This window comes from Petromyzon marinus, chromosome 29, assembly GCF_048934315.1.
Source record: "Petromyzon marinus isolate PM22_M1 ecotype Great Lakes invasive population chromosome 29, UKy_Petmar_22M1.pri1.0, whole genome shotgun sequence".
Classification (NCBI taxonomy): Eukaryota; Metazoa; Chordata; class Hyperoartia; order Petromyzontiformes; family Petromyzontidae; genus Petromyzon; species Petromyzon marinus.
This window is the reverse complement of record NC_133695.1, coordinates 12388349-12406784: the sequence shown is the minus strand read 5'-3', so window position 1 is coordinate 12406784 and position 18436 is coordinate 12388349. Positions and strand designations below refer to the sequence as shown.

The window sequence follows — 18436 nt, the reverse complement described above, 5'->3', positions numbered from 1 at the left end:
ATCCCCGCAATGTAGGGTAAAGTGATGGTTTTGAAAGGCTCCTCAAAGAGGGTCCTTCTTCATGGTTTGAGTGATAGCTTTGCGGATTGTACAGTTGGAGTAACCATTAGCCTTAAGAGCTTGGTGTACGTGCTTGAGTTCACTGCCTATGTGTTCCTGGTCGGATATGCATTGGGATCTATGGTGCAGAGTCTTGATGAGAGATTTCTTCTGTGATGGATGGTGGTGGGAATCCGGTTTCAGATAAGCATCCGTATGGGTAGCTTTCCTGTAGACAGAGTGGCTCATTGAACCATCAGGTCTCTTTTTTATTAGGACATCCAAAAAAGGTAGCTTGCCATCTTTTTCGACTTCCATGGAAATTCTGATGGCTGGGTGTATGGAATTGATGTGGTCGAAGAATTGGTCTAGAGCAGGCCGGCCATGTGGCCAGATGACAAAAGTGGCATCCACATACCTCTTCCAAAAGGTTGGGAGAAGAGTGGCAGTCAAGATGGCGTCAGTCTCAAATTTCTCCATGAAAATGTTGGCTATAACCGGAGATAGGGGGGAGCCCATTGGGGTGCCCTCAGTTTGTTTGTAGAAAGTTCCATTCCAAGTGAAGTATGTATTGGTTAAGCAGTGTCTCACCAGGGGGGGTACCTCGGTGATTAGTCCTTGATGAACCAAGTCTTCAATGATTGCGGTGGTGTCAGGTACAGGAACTTTGGTGAATAAGGAAACTACATAAAAACTGACAAGCAGGTCGTCTAGGGACAGGGAAATACCCTTGATTGTCGATACCAGGTGAGTAGAATTTGGTACCGCAGAGGTGTTTTTTCCGTTGAAAGGCCGCAGGATTTCAGACAGAAAACGAGCCAGTTTGTAAATAAATACAAACCGCCACTTCTTTCAAATGCTTCTTGCCTTTGGTTTTTCACACCTGATGATGACTGTTTGTGTTACAGTCGAAACGTCTTGAGAATTGTATTGTTTTATATATATTTTATTATTTTATTGTTTCCCTTCAACGTGACTTTACCGAAAGAACCAAGAATATGAATCACTGCAGTCACGAAACATTTAAATAAAAATTCATATTGATGTAATTTATACTTCGTTTTTTCACAATCGGTTTATTATATGATAGTTGGGTAGTTGCAGTCCTTAAGCGTCAATATTCTAAATGCATCTGTTAATATTTCCGTGACCAGTTACATGCTAATCCCTCACATTAACATCATGCTAATCTCCCAGTTACATGCTAATTTCTGACATTAACACCCTGCTAATCCAATACTTTTACACAGCTATTTCAATGCTAAATTCTCCTGTTGATATGTAAAATCCTTTGTCAAGGCGTAATGCTCCTCCCACCTAACTGAAAAGACGCTGCGAAGCTTAGCAGCGTTCATTGCAGCGCTGTCGTCCCGACAGTTCTGTTCCTTCACCTGAAGAAGGCTATTTGTGTTGTGGCCAAAACGTCGTGAGAATTTTATTTCACTATGTTTTATTTTTATTATTTTATTTCCATTCTACGTAACTTTACCGAAAGAACCAAGAAGATGAATCCCTGCAGTCACGAAAGTTTTAAATCGAAATCCTGTACCTTGGTAAGACACCCCAGGGCTCACAATCAGCACAGAATGCAACACTCAACCCTCGTCACAAGTGGGCAGCAGTTACGAAGCTGTGTGTTCAAATCCAACCTCGATCATATTTTTTTTCATTTAATAAACAATCTTATTTAGCGCGTCGTTTGTTGCACTATTTATCAGCATAATAATATTTTTAACCGGTAGCATTTTTATGAAAGGGGTCTATCACCTCCTACCAAATTTGTAGGATGGCTTCTATTACAAACTAGGGGTTGTTCGGGGATGCCTGTGGCACCCCTCACAACCATTTACGGCCTTCGGCCAGGAAAGTATAAAAAAATTGCGCAGTTTTAAAATGAAACATCTTTGAATTGTATTATGTTTTGAATTAGATAATTTTATTTCTTCATTAAAAGCTTATATCATTTTACATCCGGAAGACTTCTTTGAAAGGACATTTAGTGTGAATTTTCTCTTGTCGTTACGTAGATGGCCTTGCCAGGGGTTCAGTTCGATGCGGACTTTCACCTGTTTGGGATTGCGGAATCAAGATAAGGTGACATGGAGCTGCTGGCCATGCGAGACGACCGCCGTCTGCAGATCGATTCCAACATCATCGAACGTCTGTCCCTGCGCCTCCGTCGTTCATGCAGGTGGAGCGTGGGTTTGCAGCGCTCCCTGCATGAAAACGACGGCAAGTGCAGCGTTAATCACAGATAGATAAAGTTGTGCGCTTATATAAGAGTATTAATCCACTCGCTATGGGTGAGAAGGTGTCGCTTGCCTGTAGCTTCATTCAGTACCGTCAAGGCCTAAATACCCCTCTATTTAACTTTTAATTACATTAAGTTCATAAATATTTTACAATCCTCGCCACAAGCCGGCGCCAGTCACGAGGTTGTCGGGTCAAATACAACCTCTGTAATAATTTTTTTTACAGTTAACAATCATTTGATTTACTTAGTTCCTTGTTGCAGTGTTAATCAGCATAAAAACTTTAAATACAAAATTTTCAAAACTATTTATACTGAAGTATTAAAGCTTTCGTGACTGCATAAAATTACTCATTAGTTTTTTCGGTAAAGTCACGTATGTAGAAATACAATAAAATCATATTAAAACAAAAAACAATCACAACGTTTCGATCACAATGCAAGCGATCTTCATCAGGTGTCACGAACAAATCACGGAGGTAAATACAGAAAAAAGATGAGAGACGAGAATTCAACAAACCTGAAAAAACGTTATGTGAAGCACATTCAGTCAGGCCAACAACACAGTTAGACACTTCCTGGCTGACTACTGCTTGCATTATTGTATAAAACAAATGCAAATTTTTGATTTGAAGTTTTCGTGAATGCAGGGACTAATATTCTTGGTTCTTTCGGTAAAGTTACGTTGAAGGGAAACAATAAAATAATAAAATATATATAATAAAATTATCACGACGTTTCGACTGTAACACAAACAGTCATCATCAGGTGTGAAAAACCAAAGGCAAGGAGCATTTGAAAGAAGTGGCGGTTTGTATTTATTTATTTATTCTCAAACGTTGTTTGTATTTGTTTATTTTCGAGCGGTGTTTGCATTTACTTATTTGAAAAAAAAAACGTTAGCGCCACGGATAGTGATTTGACAGTTTGTTTAGAAGGACGAGTCCATCTATTTTCGGAAAAGACGAAGGGGGAGACGAAAACGTAATGTATGCTGTCTGAAAGCCACCATAAGCGTGAACAATCAATTAAGACTCGAAATGGTTTATCACATAATTCCAATGATTGCTAAGCCAGAATCCATCTTCTTGGTTGAAATTGTTTCTGTGTTTGTATATGTGGATAGCCTCATGAACGAATCCCTCATGGTAGCCCGATGGCTTGCAAAGAACCTCTGTCTTGGAGAAGTCAATGTCATGTGAGCCTACTGAATTATAACAGTGATCTGCCACGGCCGAGGTGTTGGTCCTACCGTGTTTAGGTCTGTTTTGTGTTCACAAATGCGGTCTGAGACATGTCGTTCATTCCGTAAAGTCACATAGATGGGAAACAATTAAATAATAAAACACCCAGCGTTGTTTTATATTTTTCTACTTTTTAGTATTTAATTGTTCCCCGTCTACATGACTTTACCGAAAGAACCAAGAAAATGAAAAATTATTTGCAATCAATGGTTACCATGGGAACAATGTTAGTTTCAGAGTTACTCTTGTCATGTCCAAGCGCATTCGTCCTCGCTGCGCTTGGACATGACAACAGAATGAGCCGCGCCAGGTGGGTCATGGCGTTTATGTGCGCGGTGGGACGGAGTCGCAAACAATTAATAAATTGCGATGTTCTTCCGTTTATTTGGGACTCCGCCATAAGGGTCATAAGTTTGACAATTTTTCCTTCATTGCAATTCGTTTTTTTGGCGTTACACCACGTGAAACTATCGCTAAAAAATTAAAGGTTTAAGGTGAAGTATTGTCCTGCGGGATGAAAGGGAATTCGGTTTCAATAAAGCAGACATCCGTTTTTTGCCCACATTCCCACCATAAAGTGAAGGCCATGCACAAACATGTTTTGGAGGTGATCTGTAAACATTTCGCACGTGTCCATCGCTCTCATACTTGACATGTTTGAGAGAAACATGCTCAACACCAAACAGGACTTTTGGGTAAACCGAAACGTTTAAGACACAAAACTTTATTTTTTACTTCAAATGTGCAAAACCGTGAAGTGCAACCAATCTAATGCAACCACCCCCACATTTCAGATACTTGAAGCGGTTTTAATTAGGGGCAGGCAGCATTCAGGCCACATTCGTTAGCACACCTTGGTGGTGGTCGTCTTTATCGTGTTGCGGATATGGTGCAGTCATGGGAAACAGTGGCTTTAGATCGCGGTGTTGGGGGCAGGGGGTTAAAGGGATAACCATCTTGGTAAGGCACAGCTGTAATAATCCTGCCAGTTGAGAAACCAGAACTGCAAGCAGGAAAAGGATTCCTGGCACGTTCCATATCGCTAGACTCATCCTGGTAGCTGTCCATCGTGGACACTGCATGGATAACCACTGCACTTGATTCTATACCTAGAGTATCAAGGTCACAAGCACGCCACGTTGATGTGATCACACGGTTTATTTCATAGTATCCGTATCATGCAACAGGCGCGTTACACTTGGAATGCGCGCAGCGCGTGGGTCCTGCCATTCCGCTCGTGGTGCGCTCGGAAGTTGGGGTGGCAGCAGAATTTCAAGGCCGCGATCGTGATCACGAACTCGAGGAAGTCGACGTTCCCATCTTTGTCATCACCAAGGTCCCTCAGGATGCGGCTCACCACGAACCCATCCACGGGATTCTAAATGGAATCACAGCAGCAAGAGTTAGAAAAGACTGGACCTGGACTGCGGAACACCGGCAAAATCTACAGCAAGCGATACACGGTTGAATGACCTCCATTTGCCACGTAATTATACCATGTTGATCAACTGTAAATAAGCCAACCACAATACGTACTACATTTCTCAGAATTAATAAGGTCAGTCAAACACACAAGTCTAAATTCTCCTCCTATCCGTTCATTCACCCCCGATTTACCCAGTCAGACACCATCTCTTTAAGATCGAAACACCACTGCACAATTCTGGCCATCGCCTCATGAAGCCGATTGCAAAAATAAGCTAAATGTCGTACTCAAAAGTACAAGTTGCAAGTTCTCTCCAACACACCGGTGTGCTAAAGTAGCAGCTAATTAGCACGGTTTACGAGTTAACGGCCTTTTATCTTGACGTTATCCGAACCAAAAACCTTTATTATTACAGAAGGGAGATGAGGGTGCAAGCTTTAGGATACAACCGGAGACTCAAATGGGATGAACAGAGGGACTGGTCCATAGGTATAGTAAAGCAACGTCTCACCTGGATGAGACTCTTGCCCTTATCCCCCTTTAAGAAGCTCCTGAACTTTTCCTTCTTCAGACAATCTTTCACAGCACTGTCGCAGGCGAGTTCATTGAAGGTGGCCAGGAGCTTCAGGGTGGCTGCATGGAGGTCGCTCATCTTCCCAAGAAATGCACGGTCGAGTCAGTACGCAAGAGGAATCTGCGAGGACACGACAAGGCAGTCTTCAATTACGTGAAGGCAATGCACACGGCACCTCACTCTACTCACCAGAATGATGAACTACAACACGACGGAACACCAATCACGTAGCACTCGTTGGAGTGCTACTACACAAGGCATCTTACCCAACAACGCACCGCAAGCAATACCTGAAAAAGACGTCTGTAGCTTCAACAACCACTGTTGCCCCCTCCCGTTGCGGCTTTTATGCAGGGCAGCCACTGACGTCACCACTCACACCTGCTCGCTCTCATTGTGCGATTGAGTGATGATGTTTTTGATTGGTCCCATTTATCTCGTTTCCCGGCTAATTGACAGGGGAAGTCCGTGGTGCCAGAGCACAGCAGCAGCAAGAACATCAACAGACAATCAACTGGGAGGCGCGTGCCAAGCGGCCCCAACATTGTCATCAAGCGGGCGCTTGATGGAGGGAGTGGAGGAGTTTGCACGGGGACGAATTAAATAAAATCTACATCGTCACTCGCAGCCGACACCACAACCCCTGCTTTAATAATGGTACGCAAATGAGATGTCCGCGTTTTCACTTCAGGATTTGACTGATATGTCCACATGTACGTGGATCTGCCGTGGTGTCAAGGTTTGCTCACTGGATGTGTAATGCAGAGGTCTTCGGGTTCGATCTCCCCGAGCGGCAGTTCAATCAATGCCCACCCAGCATTGTAAATAGGTACACCACAGGTATTTGCTCATTATGTTTTGATAGCAGTAGAATGACCAACATTTTGCCACCTCCTGTATATCAGAACAGGTGATCTGAACTGAGATTATTAAAACGGATAATTGATCACAATGTGGACTGCGACAAATGTGTTAAACGACGAGAACACGTGCCCCTATTAGAACTACGAACGACTATAATTGAGCGCCGCGTGATCGTGATTGGTGGTTGTTGGCACGCGTGTTTGTTGGTTAAGCAGTGTCTCACCAGGGGGGGTACATCAGTATGCAGTCCTTGATTAACCAAGTCTTCAATGATTACGATGGTGTCAGGTACAGGAACTTTGGTGAATAAGGAAACCACATCAAAACTGACAAGCAGGTCGCCTGGGGACAGGGAAATATCCTTGATTGTCGATATCAGGTGAGTAGAGTTTAGTACCGCAGAGGTGGTTTTTCCAGTAAAAGGCCGCAGGATTTCAGACAAAAAACGAGCCAGTTTGTAGGTGGGGGAGTTAATAGTAGAAACGATAGGACGAAGGGGTGTATCTTCTTTATGTATCTTTGGAAGGCCATTTAATCTTGGTGGCCTGGCCGCAGACGGTTTCAATGATAACTGTTTGGTTTGATCAATTAATGCTGTTGAATCAGAAATGATTTTGTTGGTTTTAGTAACAAGGCTGTTGGTGGGGTCTCTTCTTATTTTTGTGTAGCTGCCATCGTTGAGTAGTTCCTGAATTTTGTTGTTATATTCAATTTTGTTCATGATGACAGTGGCAGTGCCCTTGTCGGCTGAGAGGATGACAATGTCATCTCTCTTTTTTAATTGAGATCATTCAAAGCGCTCATCTTTGCTGATGTTGCTAGGTGGCATCTTAGCGTTTTTGAGGGTTGCAGCGATTTCAGATCTTGCTACGTCTGCAGCGATGTGACCCAGGCCCTTGAGTGCCACGTCGACATGGGCAATGATATCATTAACTGGTATGTGTCTAGGTGTGACTGCAAATTTTAGCCCTTTAGCTAAAATGGATTTCAGACCATCAGAAGTAGAACTGTTACTGCGATTAATTACGACTTTGTTAATGTCTAGCTTTTCGGTGTGTGCATCTGATTTCTTGTTGGAAAGGCGGTTGACTTTGGAAATCAAATTGTCCTTACATTTGGTCGACAAAGTGGCAGCTGAAGAGGCAGTCATATTGTCTACATGTTCCCAATCCGATGTGGACATTGTTGCCGTCAATGATAAGTGTGATTTGAAGAGTGTCTTGTCTAACTGATCTAGTTCGGTGCGTGTAAGTCTGATTTTTTTCGGAGATAAGAGCTAAGCTAGTTCTAGATAGAATTAGTTTTGCATTAAAATAAGTTACAGCAGCAGAGGTTAGTGTAAATGCGGTTGGTATTACCTTAGAGTCGCGGCATCTCTTTAGAAAAGTGAGAGACTCGATTAGCTGAGCCTTCTTATCCCGGAGTTTGTTGAAGGATCTCAAGGTTATATGGAATCCTTCCCCGTAGAGGCGGTTAAATTTCGATTTAAAGCTTCCGTGACTTCAGGGATTCAGATCTTCTTGGTTCTTTCAGTAAAGTCACGTAGAATGGAAATAAAATAATAAAAATAAAACATAATTGAATAAAATTCTCATGACGTCTTGGCCACAACACAAGTAGCCTTCTTCAGGTGAAGGAACAGACTTTCGGGACAACAGCACTTCAATGAATGTTGCTAAGCTTCGCAGCATCTTTTAAGCTAGGTGGGAGGAGCAGAGCGCCTTGACAAAGGATTTTACATATCAACAGGAGAATTTAGCATTGAAATAGCTGTGTTAAAGTGTTGGATTAGCAGGGTGTTAAAGTCAGAAATTAGCATGTAACTGGGAGATTAGCATGATGTTAATGTGAGGGATTAGCATGTAACTGGTCACGGAAATAGCAATGTTAAAGTCAGAGTTTACATATCAACAGATGCATTTAGTATATTGATGCTAAAGGACTGCAACTACCCAACTATCATACAATAAACCGATGTGAAAAACGAAGTATAAACTACATCAATATAATAAATGTACTCAATATATTCTTCAAAAAGTTGAGCTATTAACATAAAGTAACTGGGTAAACACTATACTATATAATGAATGCCATATAGTAAACTGATAAAAAAACTAAAATTTAAACTACATCAATGTTATCAATAAACTCAATATACTCTCCATCAGCTGAGCTACTAACAATAAGTCATTATACATTACAATTATACGTCGAAAAAAACGGTGGCGGTTTTTTTCTTTTCAACGTTAGCACCACAGAAAGCGACGAGCTTTGTTCAGACGGACGAGTCCATCTATGCTCGGAACGGAGGAGGGGGGAGAAACAGCCACGATGCGCTGCTCTGCCCTGTGTTGCGTTACAACTATGTTATAAACTAGACTACTATACATTGCAATGTTATACCTTCCAATCTAAACTACATTGTATAATATCGTATACACAGCCCAATGTAAGCTCGAACATTATGCATTATATTGATATGTCTCCAACTAAACTTTTTTTCTACATTACACGACTATACACAGTAATATACACTGCCATAAACAAACCCACCCTTGAATTATACAATGCGTTACTATACACTACCCTATACTTTAGACTGTAAAACATTAGACTTTTAATATTTCACTATGTATTATTCTACCAACCCTACTGTATACCACACTGCTATATATTCACTATACAATTACGATACTATATATTGCCTTATGAATTATGTTAAACATTACACTGTTATACTATTTATTATTATACAACATGCTATAAACCATACCATTTACTGTCGTGTGAAAGGTATTAAGAGGCAGTGCCAGCTAATGGACTGCAGTCTGAAAGTCACTGTAAAATACAATCAATTATGGACCAAAATGGTGTATAACTTCTTTCCAATGGTTACTAAGCCAAAATCCATCTTCTCGGTTGAAATTGTCTCTGTTTTTGTATATGTGGATGGACTCATGAACGAATCTCTCATGGTAGCCGGATGGCTTGCAGAGAACCTCTGTCTTGGAGAAGTCAATGTCATGTAAGCCCACTGAATTATAACAGTGATCTGCCACGGCTGAGGTGTTCGTCCTACCATGTTTCAAGTCTGCTTTATGTTCACGGATGCGGTCCGAGATATGTCGTTTGGTTTCTCCAATGTAGCTGCTACCACAGAGGCAACTTAGTTTGTAGATGCCCGGGTACTGTATGTCTGGAACCACATCTTTTACAGACGGAACCAGATCACGGATTTAATTTACTGTGTTGAATCAGACCTGGATCTTGTGTTTATTCAGGATTTTGGAGATCTTTTTTGTGACCCCCGCAATGAGGAGCCATTCCAAACCATCACCTTACATTGCGGGGGTCACAAAAAAGATCTCCAAAATCCTGAATAAACACAAGATCCAGGTCGAGCACCAATTGGGTCGAGGCTCAAAAGAAAGCCGTCCCTTGGTGTGGACCAATCAGTTTCAAGGACAATGAATACATTATCATAGTATGTTTTTTGTTTGCATTTTGACTGCAGGTATTGTGGTTAATACAGACATGAATCGTCGTAAAAGGTTTCAGTTTTGTTGCCAGAAAAAGAAGGGGAAAACCCTATTATTACATTTTGGTACTGGCAAATGAGGTCTAATGATATAGAGACTTATTGTTAAGTAGCTCAGCTGATTGGAGAGTATATTGAGTTCATTGATAACATTGATGTAGTTTATATTTTAGTTTTTTTTTTTCAGTTTACTATATGCTATTCTGGGGCGGAGCCAGGGGGGTTACAGGGGTGACATTCTGCGTATAAGTGTACGACACTCAGTCTGGCGGACTCCGTGCAACTGCATTGTCAGAGTGTGTCGCCAACCGATGGCGTCTAGTTCACCAGCCTGACTCTCTAATCATTCTTGAAATAAAAATGTGTTGAATGTCACCCCAGCGTGAAATCCTGGCTCTGTCCCTGGTGGTATTCATTATATAATGTAGTGTATACTCAGTTACTTTTGTTAATAGCTCAACTTATTGGAGAATATATTGAGTACATTTATTATATTGATGTATATTCTTGGTTCTTTCGGTAAAGTCACGTTGAAGGGAAACAATAACATAATAAAACTTATATAAATCAAGATAATTTTCACGACGTTTCGACTGTAACACAAACACTCATCATCAGGTGTGAAAAACCAACGGCAAGAAGCATTTGAATAAGTGGCGGTTTGTATTTATTTATTTATTTTCAAACGTTGTTTGTATTTATTTATTTTCGATCGGTGTTTGCATTTACTTATTTAAAAAAACGTTAGCGCCACGGATAGCGATTTGAAAGTTTGTTTAGAAAGACGAGTCCATCCATGTTCGGAAAAGACGAGGGGGGAGACGAAAATTTAATGTATGCTGTCTGAAAGCCACCGTAAGCGTGAACAATCAATTAAGACCGGAAATGGTTTATCAAATCCTTCCAATGATTGCTAAGCCAGAATCCATCTTCTCGGTTAAAATTGTTTCTGTGTTTGTATATGTGGACAGCCTCATGAACGAATCTCTCATGGTAGCCCGATGGCTTGCAAAGAACCTCTGTCTTGGAGAAGTCAATGTCATGTGAGCCTACTGAATTATAACAGTGATCTGCCACGGCCGAGGTGTTGGTCCTACCGTGTTTTAGGTCTGTTATGTGTTCACGAATGCGGTCCGAGACATGTCGTTTCGTTTCTCCAATGTAACTACTACCACAGAGGCAGCTTAGTTTGTAGATACCAGGGTACTGTATGTCCAGAATCACATCTTTTACAGACAGAACCAGATCACGGATTTTATATAATGTGTTAAAACGGACCTGGATCTTGTGTTTATTCAGGATTTTGGAGATCTTTTTTGTGATCCCCGCAATGTAGGGTAAAGTGATGGTTTTGAAAGGCTCCTCAAAGAGGGTCCTTCTTCATGGTTTGAGTGATAGCTTTGCGGATTGCACAGTCGGAGTAACCATTAGCCTTAAGAGCTTGGTGTACGTGCTTGAGTTCACTGCCTATGTGTTCCTGGTCGGATATGCATTGGGCTCTATGGTGCAGAGTCTTGATGAGGGAATTCTTCTGTGATGGATGGTGGTGGGAATCCGGTTTCAGATAAGCATCCGTATGGGTAGCTTTCCTGTAGACAGAGTGGCTCATTGAACCATCAGGTCTCTTTTTATTGAGGACATCCAAAAAAGGTAGCTTGCCATCTTTTTCGACTTCCATGGTAAATCTGATGGCTGGGTGTATGGAATTGACGTGGTCGAAGAATTGGTCTAGAGCAGGCCGGCCATGTGGCCAGATGACAAAAGTGTCATCCACGTACCTCTTCCATAAGGTTGGGCGCAGAGTGGCAGTCAAGATGGCGTCAGTCTCAAATTTCTCCATGAAAATGTTGGCTATAACCGGAGATAGGGGGGAGCCCATTGGGGTGCCCTCAGTTTGTTTGCAGAAAGTTCCATTCCAAGTGAAGTATGTATTGGTTAAGCAGTGTCTTACCAGGGGGGGTACCTGAGTGTTTAGTCCTTGATGAACCAAGTCTTCAATGATTGCGATGGTGTCAGGTACAGGAACTTTGGTGAATAAGGAAACTACATAAAAACTGACAAGCAGGTCGTCTAGGGACAGGGAAATACCCTTGATTGTCGATACCAGGTGAGTAGAATTTGGTACCGCAGAGGTGTTTTTTTCCGTTGAAAGGCCGCAGGATTTCAGACAGAAAACGAGCCAGTTTGTAAATAAATACAAACCGCCACTTCTTTCAAATGCTTCTTGCCTTTGGTTTTTCACACCTGATGATGACTGTTTGTGTTACAGTCGAAACGTCGTGAGAATTTTATTGTTTTATATATATTTTATTATTTTATTGTTTCCCTTCAACGTGAATTTACCGAAAGAACCAATAATATGAATCACTGCAGTCACGAAACCTTTAAATCAAAATTTATATTGATGTAGTTTATACTTCGTTTTTTCACATCGGTTTATTGTATGATAGTTGGGTAGTTGCAGTCCTTTAGCGTCAATATTCTAAATGCATCTGTTGATATTTCCGTGACCATCTTCTTTGGTTCTTTCGGTAAAGTCACGTAGAATGAGAATAAAATAATAAATTGATAAAATAAAATGACACAATAATATTCTCACGACGTTTCGGCCACAACACAAGCGGCCTTCATCAGGTGAAGGGACGAGACTGTCTGGTAGGACAGTGCTGGAGTTTAAAAAGCCACGTTCAGATCACGACCTTTAAGCTGTGTCAGAAGAAACAAAGCGCCTTGACAAAGGAATTAGCATATAATTTAGCATTGAAATAGCTGAGTGATTAGCTTGTAACTGGTCACAGAAATAGCTATGTTTAAAGTCAGAGCATACACATTCACCGAGGCACCTAGTACAAATCAAACAGGAGAATTTAGCATTAAAATAACTAGGCGAATTTAGCATTGAAATAACTGAGTGATTAGCTAGTGACTGGTCACAGAAATGGCTATGTTGAAGTCAAGGTCTACACATCTGAGCTATTCACAGTAACTGGGTATACAATACAATGTATAATGAATACTACATAGTGAACCAATAAAAAACTAAAATATAAATTACCTTAATGTTATCAATAAACTCTATATTCTCCAATCAGCTAAGCTACCAACAATAAGTCGTTATATATCACAATGCTATATGGCGAAAAAATGGGTGGATTCTTACCCTCAACTTTAGCAACACGGATAGCTACGGGCCCCATTCAGACGGATGAGTTCACAACATGGAGTATAATAGCGCCTCGCAGCTGTCTCTCTCCCCCTCCTCTGTTCCGACCATGGATGAACTCGTCTGTCTGAACGGGGCCCGTAGCTATCCTTGGTGCTAAAGTTGAGGGTAAGAATCCACCCATTTTTTCGCCATATAGCATTGTGATATATAACGACTTATTGTAGGTAGCTTAGCTGATTGGAGAATATAGAGTTTATTGATAACATTAAGGTAATTTATATTTTAGTTTTTTATTGGTTCACTATGTAGTATTCATTATACATTGTATTGTATACCCAGTTACTGTGAATAGCTCAGATGTGTAGACCTTGACTTCAACATAGCCATTTCTGTGACCAGTCACTAGCTAATCACTCAGTTATTTCAATGCTAAATTCGCCTAGTTATTTCAATGCTAAATTCTCCTGTTTGATTTGTACTAGGTGCCTCGGTGAATGTGTATGCTCTGACTTTAAACATAGCTATTTCTGTGACCAGTTACAAGCTAATCGCTCAGCTATTTCATTGCTAAATTCTATGTTAATTCCTTTGTCAAGGGGTGCCTCTGCGGATGTGTATGCTTTAACTTAGCTATTTCAATGCTAAATTATATGCTAATTCCTTTGTCAAGGGGTGCCTCTGCGGATGTGTATGCTTTAACTTTAACATAGCCATTTCTGAGACCAGTCACAAGCTAATCACTCGGCCATTTCAATGCTAAATTATATGCTAATTCCTTTGTCAAGGCGCTTTGTTTCTTCTGACACAGCTTAAAGGTCGTGATCTGAACGTGGCTTTTTTCACTCCAGCGCTGTCCTACCAGACAGTCTCGTCCCTTCACCTGATGAAGGCCGCTTGTGTTGTGGCTGAAACGTCGTGAGAATATTATTGTGTTATTTTATTTGATCAATTTATTATTTTATTCTCATTCTACGTGACTTTACCGAAAGAACTAAAGAAGATCAATCCTTGCAGTCACGAAAGCTTTAAATCGAAAATTTCCGTGACCAGTTACATGCTAATCCCTCACGTTAACGTCATGCTAATCTCCCAGTTACATGCTAATTTCTGACTTTAACACCCTGCTAATCCAACACTTTAACACAGCTATTTCAATGCTAAATTCTCCTGTTGATATGTAAAATCCTTTGTCAAGGCGCAATGCTCCTCCCACCTAACTGAAAAGACGCTGCCAAGCTTAGCAGCGTTCACTGCAGCGCTGTCGTCCCGACAGTTCTGTTTCTTCACCTGAAGAAGGCTAATTGTGTTGTGGCCGAAACGTCGTAAGAATTTTATTTCATTATGTTTTATTTTTATTATTTTATTTCAATTCTACGTGACTTTACCGATAGAAACAAGAAGATCAATCCCTGCAGTCACGAAAGTTTTAAATCGAAATCCTGTACCTTGGTAAGACACCCCAGGGCTCACAATCAGCACAGAATGCAACACTCAACCCTCGTCACAAGTGGGCAGCAGTTACGAGGCTGTGGGTTCAAATCCAACCTCGATCATATTTTTTTTCATTTAATAAACAATCTTATTTAGTGCGTCGTTTGTTGCACTATTTATCAGCATAATAATATTTTTAACCGGTAGCATTTTTATGAAAGGGGTCTAACACCTTTTACGGGAGCCACCAAATTTGTAGGAGGGCTTCTATTACAAACTAGGGGTTGTTCGGGGATGCCTGTGGCACCGCTCACAACCATTTACGGCCTTCGGCCAGGAAAGTAAGCAAAAAATGTTGCTCAGTTTTAAAATGAAACATCTTTGAATTGTATTATGCTTTGAATTAGATCATTTTCTGTCTTTATTAAAAGCTTATATCATTTTACATCATGAAGACTTCTTTGAAAAGGACATTTAGTGTGACTTTTCTCTTGTCGTTAAGTAGATGGCCTTGCCGAGGGTTCGGTTCAATTCGGACTTTCACCTGTTTGGGATTGCGGAATCAAAATAAGGCGACATAGAGCTGGCCATGCGAGATGACCGCCGTCTGCAGATCGATTCCAACGTAATCGAACGTCTGTCCCTGCGCCTTTGTCGCTCATGCAAGGGGCGCGTAGGTTTGCAGCGACCCCAGCATGAAAACGATGGAAAGTGCAGCGTTCATCACGGATAGATAAATTGTCGCGCTTATATGAGTATTAATTCACTCGCTATGGGTGAGAAGTTGTCGCTTGCCTGTAGCTTCATTCAGTACCGTCAAGGCCTAAATACCCCTCTATTTAACTTTTAATTAAATTAAGTTAATAAACATTTTACAACTCTCGCCACAAGCCGGCGGCAGTCACGAGGTCGTTGGGTCAAATACAACCTCTGTAATCATTTTTTTCAGTTAACAAACAATCATTTGATTTACTTAGTTCCTTGTTGCAATGTTATTCAGCATAACAACTTTAAATACCACATAAAAAAAAAACTATTTATACTGCTTGCGTTATTGTATAAAACAAATGAAATTTTTGATTTAAAACTTTCGTGACTGCAGGGATTCATATTCTTGGTTCTTTCGGTAAATTCACGTAGAAGGGAAACAATAAAATAATTAAAAAAAACATCAAAGTTTTTCATTTTATTATATTTTTATTATTTTATTGTTCCCCTTCTACGTGACCTTACCGAAAGAAGCAAGAAAATGAAAAAATATTTGCATCCATCAATGGTTACCATGGGAGCAATGTTAGTTTCAGAGTTACTCTGCCAAAGCTTTAATATGCAACACATACCCCAATACATTACAATACAGTATCATATGCTGTGTCATGTGTAAGTCAAACACATTCCTGCGGAGGGAGCTGGTAGGAACGTTGGGTTGCTCGGTCAATGGCCAGGGTCAACGGCGGCACCACGTGGTGTATTCCGCAAATATGTCCGACTGTGAGGGCGGGCACAAGCCGGCGTGAGTAGGTTAAACGTTGAGTTTTTTCAGGGCACCACGGGGTGAGCCTCTCCCCACCCAGCCACACCCTTCCTACCCAGCCCCACCCTCCCCACCCAGCCGCTCCCCACCCCCTCCCCAACCTCCGCATCCAGCCCCATCCCCACCCTCCCCACCCAGCTCCTCCCCACCCTCCCCTCCCCATCCAGCCACACCCAGCCCCTCCCCACCCTCCCCTCCCCACCCAGCCCCTCCCTCCCCACCCAGCTCCTCCCCACCCTCCCCTCTCCATCCCTCCCATTTTTGGATGCACGACGGACAGACACAATAATCCCCTGTGGGCTGGTGTAACCAGAGGTTCCTACCAGTATGATTTATACATAACAGTAATCCTGACCTGTGATAAGATATCCCAGGGCTTGCAATCAGCACAGACTGCAATACTCAACGCTCGCCACAAACCGGCAGCAGTCAGTGGTTGTAAGTTCAACTCCAACCTCCATTATACATTTTTTCATTTAATAAAAAAATATTTTTTCATTTGTTGCAGTTAATCAGCATAACATTAAATAACAAAACATTCTACAACTATTTATACTGGTTGCGTTGTATAAAACAAATGACAAATTATTTAAATTCTAAATGGTTACCATGAATAAATGGGAACAATGTTAGTTTCAGAGTTACTCGGCCAAAGCTTGACTATGCAACACATATGTAGTAGAGTAAACAATACGCATAGGAATTGGCCATATACAGACAGACAAGGAGAACGGGTCACATGAGGTCGAACAGGTGGTCGAGTCCCGGGCGGCGTAAACAACCCGAAGTAATTAAGCGAGTCGTGGCACGAGGGTTGTGATTGGTCGAGAGGCTGTTAGCGTTAAGTGGTGGCGTCTGGATGTCTGATGAAGGGGACAGGTGCGTGCTGGCGGGAAACGGCCAGCGAGCCACGTGGCAATTAATTAAGGCTAATGCGAGAGGGGATAAAACGCGAGGTGGTTTGAACGGAGAGGAGTTGCTGCTGGGGAGTTGTTGCTGGAGAGTTGTTGCTGGGCAGTTGTTGGCGAGAGGTGAAGAGATACGAAGAAGACAGCTGGAAATGTTAGGGAAGAATAGATAGAGAGCCGGACCCCAAAGACAGTGAATAGCGATAGGGAGAGTCAGCGTTAGCGGAGATAGATAGAGTCACTGTGTGTGAATAGATGGAAGTCACTGCGTGTGAAGAGATAGCGGCGATACTGTGTGTGAGGAGATAGAAGACGAACCACTGTGTGTGGAAGGGAAGACACTGTGTGTGAATTGATAGGCGAAGAACCAGTGTGTGGAAAGGGATGCACGGACGATGCTGAAGTAAATCGGAGTGTCCGAGTTGGCGGAGCACGGAGAGAATTACTGTGTGTATGGAACGATGGAATAAAAGTGACGGCGGAAAAAGAGACGGTTGTTGTCCGAGTGAATTCACGGCACTACATTTGGTGTCAGAAAAAGTACGGAACACGCCACGATGTCAAGGAAAGCGGCAAAGAAAAGAAATGTGCCAGTGGACTCGGCGGCGACAGCGACAACGACGATTTGCAGCCCGGCCAGATGGCCGGCAGTACTCCGGACGGTGACAGCGGTTCGGGTGGTGCTGAAGGCCCGGGATCCCCAGAGGATTGGCGAGTCCTCATGACCCAGTGGGAGGCCAGAATGGAGAAGTTGTCGGAGGAATTCCAGAACTTCTTGACGGAGAACCGCATTCAACTACCCGTACCGGGTCCACCGCCAGAGGTTGCCGCTCGGCCGGAGCGGTTGGAAGATTCTGACGACGAAGACGACCAGTCGGAGGGACCGCCACGACGGCTACACGTACAACAATTTGAGGCCAAAGTGGGAGATTGGACGGCATTCATACGAAGATTCCGGGCGGCTTATGAGTCCCTGAAGTGGACGGAGAGTGACGCGTTACGAGCACTGCCGATGGCATTGGATGATGACTCCTTGGCGACTTTTAACGGACTCCCTGCCGCTGTCAGAAAAACATTGGACGGTGCTATTGCGGCAATGAGGAAGGTCTACGAGCCGCAGTCGGTCGCCAAACGTCGATTTCAACAGAGGAAACGGGAGGCCACGGAGTCCCCCCTGGCATTTCGCAGCGCCTTGCTGGCCCTCGCCCAGGTTGTGTACCCGGCGATGGACGAGGAGGGCTGGGACTCCCTGCTGCAAGAGAAGATGTTACAGCTGGCGAAGGAACTGAAAGTCATCTTGTTGCTCCCGGACAAGGATGATGACGACGACATGTCATCGTTGCTGATCGCCAGGAACATACAAGTCAACCTTGATATACGAGACGAACCAGCGGCGGCGGTAGAGCAGCCGCGCTGACGACCCCTGCCGGGGCTGCGAGCACGGTGGCGGTGGTGGTGGAC

The 18436-nt window shown here is 42.6% G+C and overlaps 1 protein-coding gene across 2 annotated transcripts; it reads right to left on the bottom strand.

Moving 5' to 3' along the window:
- Nucleotides 1–4673: 4673 nt before the first annotated feature.
- On the bottom strand, nt 4674–5932 carry LOC116947143 (protein S100-A1-like). Of its 2 annotated transcripts, none has more exons than XM_032962576.2 (3): nt 5825–5932; nt 5472–5654; nt 4674–4912 (listed from the first exon to the last, which is right to left on the bottom strand). In XM_032962576.2, the coding sequence occupies exons 2-3, from the start codon at nt 5610–5612 to the stop codon at nt 4727–4729; spliced, it is 327 nt and encodes a 108-aa protein (XP_032818467.1). In that variant the 5' UTR covers nt 5613–5654; nt 5825–5932; the 3' UTR covers nt 4674–4726. The 2 variants fall into 2 exon arrangements, with proteins under 2 accessions (XP_032818467.1, XP_075926533.1); XM_076070418.1 differs by having other exon boundaries at nt 5801–5883.
- Between the last annotated feature and the right edge of the window lie 12504 nt (nt 5933–18436).